Raw genomic sequence first — 17,161 nt, 5'->3', positions numbered from 1 at the left:
ATCTTGTTTCTTTACCTAGTGTTTTTTCTAAGTGGATGGTCTGTTTCTGTGTTCATAACTCCATCAGCCAAGGTGGTGCAGTGATTACAGTGCAGTCCTGCAGGCTAATTCTGCTGACTGCCAGCAGTTCGATTCTCACTGGCTCAAGGTTGACACAGCCTTCCATCTTTCCAAGGTCAGTAAAATGAGGACCCAGATTGTTGGGGGGAAAGGTGTAAACCGCTTAGAGAGGGCTTTAAAGCACTGTGAAGCTGTATATGCTTAAGTGCTATTGCTATAAGATGCCTCACAATGCTGCAATAAAGCTAGAATTTGAATTGTAATGTGCAATTGTCCGCTAACGTCTCTAATTATACTTAGTCTTATTTAACTTAATAAAATACAACTCCTACTTTAGAGGCCACTCAAAATTAGCAACCATGATTTGATTGAGACTGATGGTTCTTGATTCTGGTATGTGCTGCGCCCAAAATGTGTTTCTGAGCACATCCCCAAATATGCACATAGTTAAGGCATGGTAAAGTCTTTCTGGCTAAACTCACTGCCTGGTTATCACATTAAGCATGCCTGTGGGATTTGGGGTTACTACAGAACCTTCACTCCTGATATTGCCTGCAGGCTCCCAGCCAAGTAATAATCTGCTTTAAACTGAATATCCGGATCTTAAGAAATCAAATGTTATGCTCTTCACAATGCCTGTCTATTGCTTGCGTGCGTGTGTGTGTGTGTTCCCAAGGAACAGTTCTGCTCACTTTTATTGCTGATTAAAATCAGCCAAAATATATTGAAAAGAAAAATAACCTCACTGCAGTTCTAGCCTCCAAATACAGTATAATAGCGTCACTTACCATTTTGGGTGCGTGCTTCAGCTGCATGTTATTAGCTTTAGAATGTCCACTATCACAATTTAGCTCTGGGAATTCTTCTTCATCCTGAACAAACAAACAAACGGAAAATTCATTCACTGAAAGTCACAGAACAAAATATCTGTATTTTGCAAGGAAAGCATTACTCAGCTAAAGATTGGTGGAAACTGGCCAATGCATATGAAGAGTACCAAAAGGATTAAGCATGAAACTGTATTGGAATTTTCAGGAAAGATATTGTTATCACATGCCATATTGGAAACAAACTGAAAAAATGTTAATGATCATTTGAAAAATAAGTTTTTAATGTTTTAAAATCAGCAAGCAGGGCACTGTAAGATGTAGCCATCAACCAATTCAAAATCTCCACTTGTCTTAGTGAGTGAAAGCTGTCATAAACAAGATTAATGAAAGAGTTACCCCAAAATATAGCAGTTCGGGGGTCTGCTCTACTCTGTTTGACTGGCTTGTGATTACTGGTTTCTCAATTTTCTTCTGCAAACTCTGTTTCCTTTCTGAAGATGTGCTGTGACCTCTACATTTAAAGCCAGGCTATACAAGCAAATAAAAACAAACATATTAGGACTGTCCCTTTTAAATTATAGTATGAAAGCACCCATGTAAATCACAAAGTATGTGTTAGCTATCTTGTCTGCCAGATGAAAATACGTGACAATAAAAAGTTGAACAGTCTTCACAGAGTGGAGCAGAGTAAATGGACTGGCATTACAAGAAAATAAAACACTAATTCATGCAGTCAATATTTTATCAGCTCATTTGGATTCTGTGTGCCTAAACCCAGTTTAATAGGAAACTAATTCAATAAAATTAACATGTTTAACAGTGTATACAGATTGCCAATTAATTCTGTAATCATCTTTCAGCCAAGAGGCACAAATGAAAGAAAGTAGCAATAGGTGGAGAATTTCATTTCTCTAATAAACTCTGCAAAGGAGAAGCAAATTTCTTTCTAATCTAAGAAATTCATTAAATGAAGTTGTATAAACTTACTGATTAACAGATTCTGCAACTATCTATCGAGTTTGTTGAAACCTGAGCTGAAAGTTCCTAAAATCTTGGAAACAGTAAAAACTTGCCAAGTATAGTGCTTTCAGACAGAAGATTGAACCAACAGAGCATCTTGCTATCTATTCAACAGTATTTTTCTACCTCTAAAGAAGGCTTGAAGTAGATCAGTGGAAACTATACCTCTGAATCGTGCTGAGGTTCAGGCTGCCTTCCACCTCTGGAGAAAGAGTTTCTCTCTATCCAAGGCTTCTTCTGAGTTGCTTGAGAACTGACGCTTGCCCAGCTGGCACCAACTGAGACAAGCATCACAGAAGTTTAAGGAAAGATAACATGTGAAAAGAGAAAATAATGCAAAGAAGACATGTTACTTTTTTTTACACAGAAAAAAACCAAAACACCACACCTTTAGGAAAGCCAACTAGATGTTGGAACTAATCAGCATGTGTATTCACATAATTAGCTTTGTTTGCCAGTTTATATGGTTACATCATAAAAAATAATTTAGAGAGCAGTCTGTCTGCAACTTCTCTTTCTTTAAAGACACTGAGCAATCTTGAAATATACAGTATAGCTACCATTCTCATTTGCTTGTTTTTCATATATGATATACTGCATTTTATTCCCTAACTGTATAGATTTCTATTTCTATGTTTTAATTTTCAGCATAGGGGTACAAGAAGGCTCTCAACTTACTCGCAATCCTTAAGAACTAATCAATGCAGCCACGGAAAATGTGGCCAAAAAAGTGGGGGGGGGGAGAATGGAAAAGGAGGCAGATTATCAGGAATTACTAAAATGTTAAATATTGAATGTTTTTTTAAAAAGTGTTATTCTGACACTACTCAAAAATATTTTGAGGAGAAAAAGCTGGACAGGTTCAGAAAGAAACCCACTGTATTTAAACATTGCAATGTAGAAAAAGATTAAGGGTGGAGAATTTAATCAGTTAAAGTCATCAAGGCGTAATCGGTGAAAGCGACAAAATATATCCATCACACGCACACGCACATGCAGACACAGACACAAACACACATGGCAATGCTGCAAACTTGCAAAGCCAGGAAACTGTACCTGGGTGTATGGATGATTCTTTGATCTGAAAATTAAAAAAAAAAAAAGTTGTAGAGGTTACTTTACATGGGCTGATTTAATGTTGCTCTCTACTCTGAACTTTTCAGAGGTCTACCTACGTTTGTCCCGGCCGATTCAGCACTTCTGGATATGGCTGCCCCTGCTTGGTTGCTGTGCTTGGGACTGCAATAGCCACTGTCGCTATCAATATCGGCTTCGCTGGCCCCCTGCTCACTCGAGGATTCGGCAGGGTGGGAGGTCCGCCGTCGCCTGCCTCTCGGCTTCCAGTGCAGACCACTCACGCTCTCCGACAGGGATTTGCTGGCAATCTCTGAAGGGAAGTCTGCAAGGCAAAGAAGAGTCTCAAGAACTGACAAGGGTTTAACGCAGGGGTTAAACTTTAACTCCCAGAATTCCCCAGAACCAGGGATGTCCAACCTTGGGAACTTTAAGATTTGTTGGACTTCAACTTCCAGAAATCCCTAGCCAGTCAGTTCCCAGAATTCTAGGGAATTCTGGGAGTTGAAGTCCACAATTCTTAAAGTCCCCAAGGTTGGACACCCCTGGTTCTGGGGAATTCTGGCAGCTGAAGTCCACAAGTCCCAAGACTGGATGAGTAAAGCAGCCCCTTTGATAAGCAGCTTAATAACAATACGTCACTAAGTCGCTCTGGATGGCAAGTTGGGCAGCATGTAAATTTTATAAAATTGAAATATAAGTAAAAATGTCAGTTTTGAAGTGTCGTGATTTGACTGAAACCACTGTCCATAGTTCCGGTGTGGAAGGTGATCTAGTTATCAAATCAAGCTTTTCTTTCTTAAAAATAACATTTCAAATTGAATAAGAAGGAATAGAAAAATAGATCCGGTATACTATAAAAAAAATTAAACACATCATTGCCACACCTGTTTGCTGACAAGCATCCACCAACAGGACAATTTTGGGTCTGTTCTCTGGGCCCGAAGAGTTCGTTTCCTTCTGGATAGCAACGTTTTTCACTGGAGGCCTTTTGCTCTTTATGTGCGGTTGTGACGGCGGCGGCTGTTTGAAAGATTAGCCAACAAACAGATGAAGCTACTTGACATGACTTAGATATATGTGTGTGTGTGTGTGTGTGTGTGTGTGTGTGTGTGTATCAATCATAAGAATATATGAAGAGCAACAATCAGATCTGTGGTCATTTACCTTGTTACTTCTGAAACTAGTTTTATGGAATGTTAGTCTATCTGCTCCCATTCTTTAGGTCTTCCGAAAGGCCTTGAAGACCTGGAAGTGTCAACTCGCCTGGGGTCCCAATGGAAATGTAGCACTTTGCAGGTGGCTAATAGAGTAGATAACCCCCACCCCACTCCAACCCACCTGCCTTTGCGTACTTGGCTCAGTACCTCTCCATCCTGCTTAGTTTTAATTGAATTTTAAACTTAAGGTCCTTATTTATTGTTTTAATAGTGCTTGACAGCACATTCTACTCAACTCTGTGAGCTAACGAGAGCACTTTAGACAAATTTGGCAAACAAACAAACACACAAGAAGTCTTTTAAGTTTTAGAGTCCCATGAGTACTGGTAACTTAATAGGTCGCTGATTTCTGCACTTCTCATGTTTAGCCCCTACCTCACGTGAGCTCCCCGCTGAAATCCCAAGGACAGACTGTTTAACGAATAACACCTAATGACAGGGCTTTACTAAGTGACCTGTAAATCACGTTAATCCCTTGTGATCTCTGCCCAAGTGATGGAGATTAACAAGTGGAAAACAATCTGGAATGCCTGAGAAAAAAATACGAGGGCGGCAGAAACACTTAAAACCAACTTTAATACATTCTGGACGTATGTTAGGTAGCATTGAGAGCTTGTGGCCATTGTGAGCTTCATTCAGGTCCTTGCAGAATCAACGTGCAAACTTCTGTGACTGAAAAAGCATATGTCTCTTAAGCTGTCAGCTCTCCCAGGGTAAACCAAACAGGAAGTAGGAGTTGATGAATTCTACTTTACTGTAAGGCTACATGAATAAAACCATGCAAATCTGAAGACACAAACTTCCCGCCACCACTTTTTCCGAAATGCACAAAACGAGCTTACTTTTTGTACCATCGATCCTCTGCTGGTACTTCTGCTCCTGGGGCTACATAACGGAAAGGCCTGGCTTGGTTGGGCCGGACGATCTGTGCATTGTGCTGTAACTGTGTTTATGGCACTTGCAGGCTGAAAGGAGGCAGAGTAAGCTGTTGGGAAGGGATGATAAAATCCCATGACTTGAGGACAAGGCGCTGGCATCAGTTGATAGTAGGTATACTCGGTAGAAACTGGTGGCTGAGTAGATATAATGGGATAAGCCAGATACGGCCCGGCAGGGTTTGTGTTAGGCTGCTGCCACCTGATGTCATTATTGTACACTGGAAGCTGTCTGAAATAAATGGGGGGAGGAATCCAGTTAGGTCAATGCTTATTTCTCTAAAATTATTGTAGTTTAAAGAAAGGGTGTCCAGCCTTGGCAACTTTAAGACTTATAGATTTCTAGAATTCCCTATATTTTCTCATTTTCTCTATATTTTTTAAAAATCTTTTAATTTTCTCTACTTTCAATGTACTAAAAACTCTAATAAAAATGGAAAAAAATAAAGATAATGCCAAGACTATAACTTTGTTACATAGTACAGTATAATCACAGAATCTTGAAAGCCTGCTAGAGTTTCCGCCTGCTCCCTTTTATACTATTAATAATCTGAAGGGTTTTAAGACTCTCTCAAAATAATTTGTTCCCTAACAGTCATGCCACTCAATGCTCTGCAAGTTCACTCAGAAGAAAGCCACAATGAGTTCAACGCACATCCAAGCAAGAAAAATACATCCTTCATTTTTAGATTTTTCCCAACATTTCGCAAAGCAAGGCAAATTAGATTACCCTAGTCCAAACAGAGATATACTGTAAAGCAGAATAAAACAAAACAAAACAGACTCATACTGGTTTTCTGACATATAGATTGAATTACCTGTTGGATTGGTTTTCTTGAACGAACGGGTAGCACGTAATCAGGTAGCTGGGAATCGGAGTTGCCTCAACACCACTGATGTTTCCACCATCATTTGGCAGGGCCATGGGCATCACCAGTGAATCAGGGGCCTTCTTCTGAGGAATGAATGGTTCCACTTCAGCAGACAATTTCACATTCTTAAAGGGAAAAACGAAATGAAAAGGATTCTTGGTACATAGAAGAGCAACCAGGATAATTAGAGGACTGGAGGCTAAAACATACAATGACCGGTTGCAAGAACTGGGCCTGGCTAGTCTAGTGAAAAGAAGGACCCGGGGAGACATGATAGCAGTCTTCCAATATTTGAGGGGCTGCCACAGAGAGAAAGAGGTCAAGCTATTTTCCAAGGCACCTGAAGGCCAGACAAGGAACAATGGATGGAAACCGATGGAGAAAATCAACCTAGAAATAAGGAAAAATTTTCTGACAGTGAGAGCAATCAACCCATGGGACAGAAGTTGCCTTCGGAAGTTGTGGGAGCTTCATCACTGGAAGCTTTCAAGAAGAGACTGGAATACCATATATCAGAAATGGTGTAAGATCTCCTGCTTGGGCGGAGCAGTTGGACTAGATGACCTACAAGGTCCCTTCCAACTCTGTTAATCTGTTAACCTGCTTTTTAAGTTTTCAAGTTTGCTGTGTGTTAAGCCTGAGCAAGCTATTTAAGCAAAATTGAATCCACTCAGAATGGAACCTTTGAGATCTCTTATCATCAAAGGACACTGGCTTTGATTTTGACAAGAGGATTTAGTACTTCATTCTTAATATTTATACATATATATATATTACGGCGTTTATACACTATCCAAATTATAAGATCAGGTTTCACCATGTCAAAAAGCAACACTCTTGGCTAATGCAGCAAACACTTCAAAAGTATGTTTATTACACAAGTTCCCAGTGATATACAGGTAGCCTTCAACTTACCACCAGAACTGAACCAAAATTTTTGTTGCTAAGTGAGACCTTTGTTAAGTGAATTTTGCGACCTTTCTTGCCACATTTGTTAAGCAAATCACTGAAGTTGTCAATTTAATAACCAGTGTTGTTAAGTGAATCTGGCTTCCCCACTGACTTTGCTTGTCAGAAGATCGCAAAAGGACAATGCAACCATCATAAATGTGAGTCAGATGCTAAGTGCCTGAGTTTTGATCATGTGACCAGGGGGAATGCCACAACCGTCGTAAGTGTGAAAAATGATCACAAGTGTTTTTTTTTCAGTGCTTTTGTAACTTTGAATGGTCACTAAACAAAGTGTTGTAAGTTGAAAACCTGTAGTTTGTCAGAACTGAATTTTGTACATTGTAAATATTGTTTGGTTTACTGAGACATTCAGCAAATCAGATTGCCTAGCAGATCTGCTTCTTTCTCATCAAAAGAGTGGCAAGTTATATGCCAGCAGCCTCTACCAAAGTTTAAGATTTTTAGCTAGAAAACCATTCAAATTACATTTCCTTCTGTACATTTGCACATGTTTACCCATGGTTAACAGATTGCATCATCAACTAACCCCATGGAGAGAGTTCCCACAGCACTCTTAAGATTAGTATTTGGTCAGTCAGATTGCATTTCAGGGTATTCTGCAAACCTAATCACTATGTTCATTTAAGCCAACCAGAGACAATTTATTTTCATATTACAGGGGAAAAAATGATTAAAGTTGGAGATTTTCATTAACTAATCATTTATAATTAATTTAATTATCCACAGAAGCATAATTTTCTTAAAGCTACCATCATATTATAAGTTATCTTACAATAATAGTAATTATTAATGTAAAATACTGGCTTTTCTTTCCATCTACCTTATACCACAAATCATACTATTTGTGAAGAGCTTAAACATTTTATCCCAGTTGCTGCCTCTAATCATGGTTGCTCCCAAACTAAATCTGGATAACGTAACTCTGTGTTCCATTTGGTTAGCATTTAGGAGCCGTGGTGGTGCAGTGGTTAGAATGTAGTATTGTAGGCTAACACTGCCCATAGCCAGAGTTCAATTCTGACTGGCTCAAGGTTGACTCAGCCTTCCATCCTTCTGAGGTGGGTAAAATGAGGACCCAGATTGTTGGGGGCAATAAGGCTGATTCTGTAAACCGCTTAGAGAGGGCTGTAAAGCACTGTGAAGCAGTATATAAATCTAAATGCTATTTACTTCATTCTATTTCATTCCAGGATATGTCTAACACTGAAAAATATTGCTAACTTGATGTATAATTTTATAATCTACTTCAGCAGAAAACATGCATTTTAAAGTACTGGAATAGTAACCAGGAAGATGACAACTATGTCACTTAGGATAACATGCTCAGCACACCTAAATTCAGTCTCATTAAAAGTATAAAAATACTGATGAGATTTAAACATTTATTTACACAGGGTAAATGATAAACCCAAATACATTCAATGCAGAATGGGAAACTATTTCCCGCATGAAACATTCATTCTAGCCCATTCTCTAGATGTCTTATTCATAAACTATCTAAAAAAATTGCTATATAAATCTGTTAAATGCATCTATGAAAAACAAAAATAATGGGGCTTCAGTTTTGCTATTGAGATTTTAGAAGTAGTTTATGACAGTGGAAGATAAAGTTCTATAATAATATTTTGTAATGTAATTGCCAATTCAAATTAAAAAGGGGCTTGAATTAAAAAGAACTAAAGCAATTGTTAACGTTTGTTACCTGTAAAGGTTGTAAACATAATTACCGGGATTAGGAAACAAAAAGAAAGGTAGGTAACACTGTAGCTAAAATTAAAACCATCAAGTACAACCTATCTTGTACATGTTACCAAACAATACTCAGTATTTGTAAATTGTAGCTAATCTAAAATTGAACAATCAGATAAGAGGGGAGGATTCAACTAACACCCATAAACCTAAACTTTATCCTAACATGTGACTACAAGCCTGAAATGTTTTTATTTGGGTTAAGTTATCTTCTGTTTTTATTTCAACATCTGCATACTAAGTGGCTTATAATGCAATAATAATTTGATGTTTCTTCAGAAAGAGATTTTTCTATAAATACCGTCCCATCTTTGAAGGAGATGGACAGCAGAGAAATGGAAAAAAATAAAATAATATAGGTGATCCTCAATTTACAACCACAATTAGGACTTCTGAATTTCCGTTGCTAAGCAATGTCGTTAAGCAAGTCACACTTGATTTTATTATTTTTGGCACAGTTCAGCAAATCACTGCTGTTGTTAAATGAATCACGCAGTCGTTAAGATAATCCGGCTTCCTGTTAGGTGGCCAGAAAAGTTTTTTTTTAAAAAAAACAGTGATCACATGACCCCGGGATGCTGCAACCTTCTTAAATACATGCTGGCTGTCAAACACCCAAGTTTTGATCACGTGACTGTGGGGATGGCCGTGGCTGTTGTGTGAGTCTTGGTTTCAGAAACTGTTGTAATTTCAAACAGCCACTAAGTGAATGATTGTAAGTCAAGGACTACCTGTACACTGTTAAAATAAAGGAATGATTGTAAGTCAAGGACTACCTGTACACCATTAAAATAAAGGAAATAAAATATTGTACACTCTATTGTTTGTGCAGATACTTCCTTTCCAATCGCAGCGTTTTAAGACTGGCCTGGCCTTCAATTTTTACTTCAACAAATGTAAAACTGTTTTATATTGGCAACATATTGTGCATAAAGGCCCCTTTGTTTTCTATGTAAAAGGCACTATAGTCTTTAGCAGCTGCAGGGACAGAAGATGACACTAGCAGGAACAGACTGGTAAAGTTAGTACACTACAAAGCACAAAAAAAATGAGTAATGGACATTTATCCTCCTCACCCAATAAAATAGAAGCCATGCTGTGCCTCGGCCAGAACCGCAATAGCTGAAGGGGCCCAGTGTTCAAAAACATAAGGCAGATATACACAAGTTATGTTTTGAACCGAAAATGAAGCTGCAGTTGCCCTGGCAGGAAAGGAAAGGATCTGTGCCACGTTTGATCTTTCAAGAATTTGTAAAATATCAGGTTTTGTTTTTTTTAAACACAGAGCCTTCTAGGAACAGCTTCACAAGATGTCACACTCTCTAGTTATTTTCAGAGGAGCTTCGAAAACACCAAAGCAGCTGTGGCTATAGTTACAAAACTCTGAGCAATGTAATATTAAGATATGGCAAATATGCAAGCTAATTTGAAGTTAGCAAAGGCAGCGCTGTCATCATCTTGTAGGGCAGGGATCCCCAACCTTTTCGACACAGCGGCCCGGTTCCGGCGTCAGCTGGGCGCCGCCATCTTTTTGACGAAAAATCACTTCGGTGACGTCACGGAAGTGATTTTTCGTCAAATGGCGGCGCCAGCGCTTCTGGTGAGCTTTTTCGGGTAGAAATGGCTTTCTACCGGAAAAGCTCACCAACGCTGGCGCCGCCATCTTTTTACAAAAAAATTGCTTTTTACCAAAAAGATGGCGGCGCCCAGCAACCAGCGCCCGGTAAAGGCTTGTTCCGCGACCCGGTACGGTCCGCGGACAGGCGGTTGGGGACCCCTGTTGTAGGGGATTCTGCCTTAAAATGTGGCAGGCTGAGAAAGAATTGTTTTGAGAGGTACAATATTTCTTGGGTGGGGAAGTTCATTTTACGAAATGAGCACAAGAGCAAACAATACATGTTGTGTTGTCCATATTCGAGAGATATGTTGCTAATAAAATGATAAAATATAAACTTTTTTTGACAAGGGGTAATCAAATGGGATAAATAAAACTAATGTCATAGATGTGAAGAGGTTTCTAGAACAGGGGTATCAAATTCCCATTGTCATGGTGGTATCACATGACATATCATGACTTTACCCCCCTTCGCTAAACCGGCCGTGGGCGTGGACAGCACGTGATGCAGCCAATCCGCGGACTGAGAGTTTGACAACCCTGTTCTAGGGTAGTGTTTCCCAACCTTGACCCTTTGAAGATAGATGGACTTCAACTCCCAGAATTCCCAAGCCAGCTGGCTGGGAAATTCTGGGAGTTGAAGTCCACCCATCTTCAAGGAGTCAAGGTTGAGAAACACTGTTCTACAGTATATGATTATGAAATGAGCAAAAAGAGTGTTTACAGATAACTCAAATGGTGTCTTGATGAGTTAAACCAGGATGCAACCTATAGACAATTTACTGGTAATTTATTCCTCACTTAGCAACTGTTTGAAGTTATGACAGACCTCACCCAGAGCTACTTGCAATCCAGTTCCAGAGTTCCAATGGATGCACACACACACAGTCACATAATCGTATTTTGGACACTCTGTAACCAGCTCACATTCATGGCCATTTGAAGTATCCTATGATCAGATGACTGCAATTTTCAGCATTTTTTGCCAGTTTCTGCACTTATGTCTATAAAAAATGACTATTGAAAAAAACATTCATTGAACAGCCACTGTGTTCACTTAACCATCACAGAAAAAGAGTAAAGTCAGGTGTGTCACAAGATGACCTGCTTAACCACTGCTATGACTTACCACTGTAATTCTGATCACAATTATGTTCCTAAGAAGAGAACTACCTGCATGCACAAGAAGCAACTTTAAGGGTGCAATCCTATCCTGGGGATCTGGCATTACAAGACATTCGGGGTCAAGGACTGAATTTCAGCCCTGTGCTATGCAGTCCTGAAAATTCGGTATTTGTACAAAATTATAGTCCATAAGCATTCTGTCTCCTTTACAATCCTCAGCACTATAGCTTATTTTCAAGGAAGTGTTGGAAATCAGATTTCAGCTGCACCAGAACAAGAACCTGTTTTCTGCAACTCTGATTTGTATCTGACCAGTTTCATAAAATGATACTTATTAAAATATATGGTAGTAGAACATGTTGCCCAAAGGACTTACCTACTTCAAGAAGAGATAACGAGCAGTGGAAATTGTATCCTAGGTAAATATGCTTTTTAAACCACTATCTTAAACATCTCCTGCAATTTGTTCTCACATGAAATAGGGTGTTTCAAAACAAGGGACAATTTAGGGCACATGTTACATTTTGCAATAATACTTATTCTATTCCTGGACACTAAAGACCACATTGTGGATAACATATGGTTACTTGGTGCCAGTTTTTCAATAAATCTTATTAGCCTAAACAATCTGTTGTAGGATCAAAGCCTCTTTTTTGAAGGTTATGGGTGCAATCTATTATTCTGACTAACCCTTGTGGTTTTTGACTTTACAGTTTAGGACTGAGAGAAAGTGACTGGCCCACACTCACTCAACAGGCTTCTGCCTTAAGACAGAAAGAACTTAAGTCATGGTGTCCTAGTTTTTAGTCTCCACTAAATTGGTTATCTCTATATTTAGTATATTTAGTAACCATAAATTGTATATCCTCTTTTAAATAAAGAGGAAATAAAAATAGCAGACTGTTCCCATAATTATAACAGTCTGCCATTTATACCTCAGAGAATTTACCCGCAGATATATAAAGGAAAAACTATAAAATAAAAAGGTAGCTTCCTTCCCCCTTAAATTATGCAATCTTCATCCCAACTCTGCCAGTCCCCAGCTGTCACAGAGAGAAAGAAAAACTCAATGTCATTGTAATTATAGGCATATAATTATTTAGATAAGCTTCACTAAAGTCTAGAGACTGTGATTAGAGCAAATTGCTTGCCAAAAATTGAGAACTTATTTTTCAACATACAGCCAGTAAGAAGAGATGAGCTAAACTTTGAAGTTTTTTTTCCTTCTTTATTCCAAAAAAGCTTTACACGTCATATTAATCTATTAACAGGAAGTATTTTTGTTGGTTTTTTAATATTATGTTGAGGCTGTCACGTAAGTCATTGTGTACAAATTTACCCCAATGCTAATCTTATTTCAACAAAATTTGCTTCCAGATAAATCAAAAGGACAAAATACTGACCACTTATCAATTGACAAAACAAAATTAGGCTAGGATATTTGAACCAAACCAATTTTGAGGGTGTTAAATTAATGGTTTTTTATTGGTCACTTTGAACTCTTTTTCATTTACTACCACCATTGTTTTAAATATCAACGCGACCAATTAAAGATGAGAAACCCAAACTTTGATCAGATTTCTTTTAACTATGTTCTTTATGTTAATTACTACATAAACCAACATGCTGAGTAGATTCCCCAAATAGCTTGCCTCTCCAAGCAATTGAGGAAATTAGCCTTTGAATTTCATTATAGGCTTTTAAATGCTTAATTCACAAACATGCCCAGAGTGCAGCATACACACTTTTAATTAGAACTAGCAAACAATCTCATAAAGATTATAGAATACAAAATAAACACCTTGTTAACAAAGAACACAAAACATTACCCTCTTAAACAATCTTAGCAAGTGATTGGGCTTAGAAACCAAATAGGGGTAGTTCTGGTTAGTTGTGATGAAGACTAATTTAAAGCTCCAACACTATAGGCTAAACTGAGAAATCAAAAGAAAAAAATCAAAACAGGAATCTTGATTTAAAGGGTTTTATTTATTACTGCCATGAAACCCTTTAAATCAGGGGTCCCAACCACCGTCCGCGGACAGTGCCGAACAGCGGAACAAGTCCTACCGGCAGCTGGTTGCTGGCGCCGCCATCTTTTTGTAAAAAGTGCTTCGGTGAGCTTTTCGGGTAGAAAGCTCACGGAAGCACTTTTTCATCAAAAAAGATGGCGGCGCGCGCTCGTGAGCTTTTCGGGTAGAAAGCCATTTCTACCCGAAAAAGCTCACCGGGCTGCTAGCGCCGCTATCTTTTGGCGAAAAAGTGCTTCCGGTGATGTCACCGGAAGCACTTTTCGTCAAAAAGATGGCGGCGCCAGTTGACGCCGGTGCCGGGCCATGCGCGCCCAGCTGATGCCGGAACCGGGCGCGGCGTCGAAAAGGTTGGGGATCCCTGCTTTAAATCACCAGATTTGTAAAGCTTCTTCCTAAGTGAAACAATGTGACTCTGGGCAGCTTACAACAACAAACAATAAACCAAACTACCCCTCTCAAACTTTAATATTAAAGCTATACAGAATGGTGATGACCAAACACTATTAGCCGCCAACAAAAGGGGACTAAGTGAACAGAGCTGGGGCCTGCATCTGGAATGAAGTAGGGGTGTTGTACAGAACAAGGTCAACAACAGAAAAGGCACAAGCACAATTTGGTTTTGCTCTTGTGGTTTGAATGTGTGTTTGAATAAGCAATTATAAAAATTATCTAGTCATTAAACAGGAAGCTTTACATGTATATGGATATCTTGGATGATCTCAGACACTTACTAATCTTTTATCCTAGCATGTGAGCACAGCCCATGTGCTTTGTTTATGGTCCACAGAATTGTGCAAAGCCAGCTGGGTTGACTAAACCAAGGTTAACTACAATAAACAATGTATGCTACCATTATAAAAGAACTGCCTTACATCAAGCCTGTGAAGGTTCACTTAGCCCAGTGTTAACTACTCGATGTGTAACAGCCTCTCTAATGTCCCATCTTCAAATTTGGATTCAGACTCCAGCTGATCTCCTGTGGGCCTTTACACATGCTTCAACATACCATCTGCCCAATAACCATTTCATTAAAGTCCTTAGGGATTCAGTCCCAGAATGTTGCATTTTCCCATTGTCTGTTTTTCCCTTGAGCTTCCTACTAACAATTTCCAAAGAGCAGATGTTATAATGCACAAAAACTTCAAATATTGGCTTCAATTTAAAATGAGAAAATAGCATCAGGCAGGACTATTTTACAATTGAAGAAAGGCTGAAATGAAGGAACAAAATTAGTTACTGCCAGAGACAAAATATTTAACATTCAGGCAAAGGTTAATTTCCTAGTTTAATAAATCACACAAATGCCTTGTTTTACTAATTCTAAATGCTATTAAGGGTACTCCTATATAATTATATATAATTATACAGAGTCCCTATAGTGAAAAACATGTTTTGTTTTGTTTTGTTTTAATAACTGTAGAAGTTAACCATTTTGAGTGGGGAAGACATTCTCCAATGTTCCTGAAAATCACACCTACATGGAAGAGGCTTATTTTAAATCACACATTTGTGCTTGTGTATGCTAATTCAATAAACAATGTGTCACGTAGGAGAGTTATACCTGACATTCCAGGACAAAAATCCACTCCCAGGCTTCTCTACCCACCCTCAAATTTGCCATTCAGAAGGCTGAATTCCTGGAGCGATAGAAGCTGTGAGCAAGCCAGCTTTTTAGGAAAACTAAACTCAGGCTGGTAGCATTTGTAACCCTTTGCAGCAAGTCACTAGCCCAGGGGCTCAGTCCCAGAGAGCTTGTTTTCCCCCCACTCAACCTCCTGTGCCCATACATTTAACTCAGTTTGTCTGAAATGGTAACCACTGTCTGGAATGGCATGGGGTTTCCTGCTTGAGCAGGGGTTGGACTAGGAGACCTCCAAGGCCCCTCTCTTCCAACCCTGTTGCTCAGCCCCGGAATCCCAGAACCCAGCTCTTCTTTCTGTTTGCGCACAACTACAGGTAACCCTCGACTTACAACAGTTTATTCAGTGACCATCCAAAGCTATGACATCCCTGGAAAAAAAGGGGGACTTAAGACCATTTTTCACCACCTCTATGCGGGATCAAAATTCAGACGCTCGGCAACCACTTCATAGTTATGACTGGTTCATACTTACGACCACTGCTTGTATCCAGAGGTCACGGGGATCCCTTTTTCTTTGCCACCTTTTGGCAAGCAAAGTCAATGGGGGAAGAAGCCAGGTTCACTTACAACCGGGTTACTTACTAACTTAGCGACCAGATGCACTTACAACCGGGTTACTCACTAACTTAGCGACGGCATTCACTTAAAGTACAGGCATTCCCTTTAAAGAACAACCGTGGCAAGGAAGGTGGTAAGAAAAGGGGCAAAGCTCAACTGAGCTGTCAGCTTTAACAACAGAAACGTCGGGCTCCAGTGCGGCCGTAAGTCGAGGACCACCGGGGCAGGAAGTTGGAAATGCGTCCATTTCAAAGCTTCAGGCAAACCCCGAGAGAGGCAGAGAACCGAGACAGGCTTAGGAAACTCAGCTAAGCTATAGGCAGCCTAAGCAAGTCCAGGAAGGCTTCAGGAGGAGCAAGAGCAGCAGCCTCTCCTCTTCCTCTCCGGCCTAAAAATGCCTAAAAATCTCTCCCCCCCCCGCCCTCTGGCCTAAGTCCCCCCACCTCCCCTGGCCTTCCGTCCCCGTTAATTCCTCTCTCCGTGTTGTTGTTCCTAGCGCTTGGCGGGCGGCTGGCTGGGGGACACCTCCCCTCCGGTCCTTTCTGCCTTTGGCTCGGCTTCCCCGCTCCGTCGGGCAAGAAGGACCCCTGACCCAGATCCACCCACCCACCCACCCCCCCCGACTCGCCGCCCTGCCTTCTTCTTCCTCCTCCTCCTCCCTTTGCAGCCTCGACTTACGCCCGGGGCCGCGCCTTCCTCCCGATAACGGCGGGCCGGGGGGACTCGGTCGCTCCCCCTCCCCAACGGTCCTCCAAATGGAGCCCCACCTCTTTCCCAAGAAACCTCCCCCTCGCCGTTGCCTAGCAACCCCTCAACCCTTCCTCCCCCACGCCCCCCCACGGAGGGCTCCCTCAGCGCCTTTCCTACCTGGCCGCCGACGGCTTTGTCCATGGCTCCAGCAGGCGGGGAAGGAGAGAAGGAAGGAGGTCGGTCGGCTTCTTCTTCTTCTCCGGCTTCTTCTTCTTCTTCTCCGGCTTCTGAGGCGGCGAGGGCGCTCCTCTTTAACAAGCGCCGGCGGAACGGCAGGCCGCGTCCCCCATGGCTCCTTTCCCCCTCACAGACAGGCTTCCGCTCCCACCCTGCGCGGCGGCGGCGGCGGCGGCTGACGCGGCTTCCCTCTTCTTCCCCGAGCGGGTTTACGCCAGTGGCGTCGGCAAGAGATGGAGGCGAGGCAGCGAGCAAGCGAAGCGGGAGGAGGAGGAGGAGGAGGAGAAGGGAGGAGGCGGGGCGGGGATCATCTGGGACGGAAGCCGGCAGGGGCCGCGCCTCGCGGAAAGCGCTCGTTTCATGCGCTCTCGCCCGGCGGAGGTCCCCGCCCCTCGCCGTTGCTAAGCAACGCCGAGAGCCTGGTTTGGGGGCATTTTCTAGGCCCGCCTTGAGGAGGAGGAGGAAGAGGAGGAAGCTTCGGGGGTCTGCACAGCTCTCAGGTAGGCCCTGTGGTGGGCAGGGGGGCTTC

The 17,161-nt window shown here is 41.2% G+C and overlaps 1 protein-coding gene across 2 annotated transcripts in view; it reads right to left on the bottom strand.

Annotated features, from left to right (window-relative positions):
• The window catches only part of SECISBP2L (SECIS binding protein 2 like), a 30,633-nt gene extending 13,731 nt beyond the window's left edge, over positions 1 to 16,902 (bottom strand). Inside the window, exons 1-9 of one of the 2 annotated variants that reach the window (XM_087972654.1) lie at positions 16,573 to 16,888; positions 5,958 to 6,136; positions 5,047 to 5,371; positions 3,872 to 4,007; positions 3,086 to 3,309; positions 2,967 to 2,991; positions 2,076 to 2,188; positions 1,287 to 1,418; positions 849 to 932 (exon numbers count right to left, since the gene is read on the bottom strand). In XM_087972654.1, coding sequence (XP_087828780.1) covers positions 849 to 932; positions 1,287 to 1,418; positions 2,076 to 2,188; positions 2,967 to 2,991; positions 3,086 to 3,309; positions 3,872 to 4,007; positions 5,047 to 5,371; positions 5,958 to 6,136; positions 16,573 to 16,596 — 1,242 coding nt within the window. In that variant the 5' untranslated portion in view covers positions 16,597 to 16,888. Of the gene's footprint in view, positions 1 to 848; positions 933 to 1,286; positions 1,419 to 2,075; positions 2,189 to 2,966; positions 2,992 to 3,085; positions 3,310 to 3,871; positions 4,008 to 5,046; positions 5,372 to 5,957; positions 6,137 to 16,572 lie in introns of both variants that reach the window. The other variant, XM_087972655.1, reaches the window with a different exon arrangement.
• Positions 16,903 to 17,161: the final 259 nt, after the last annotated feature.

The sequence above is a fragment of the Notechis scutatus genome, chromosome 11 (assembly GCF_049901735.1).
Source record: "Notechis scutatus isolate UNSWTSFEM ecotype Mainland chromosome 11, rNotScu1.2, whole genome shotgun sequence".
Taxonomy (NCBI): Eukaryota; Metazoa; Chordata; class Lepidosauria; order Squamata; family Elapidae; genus Notechis; species Notechis scutatus.
This window is presented reverse-complemented; position numbering and strand designations above follow the sequence as displayed.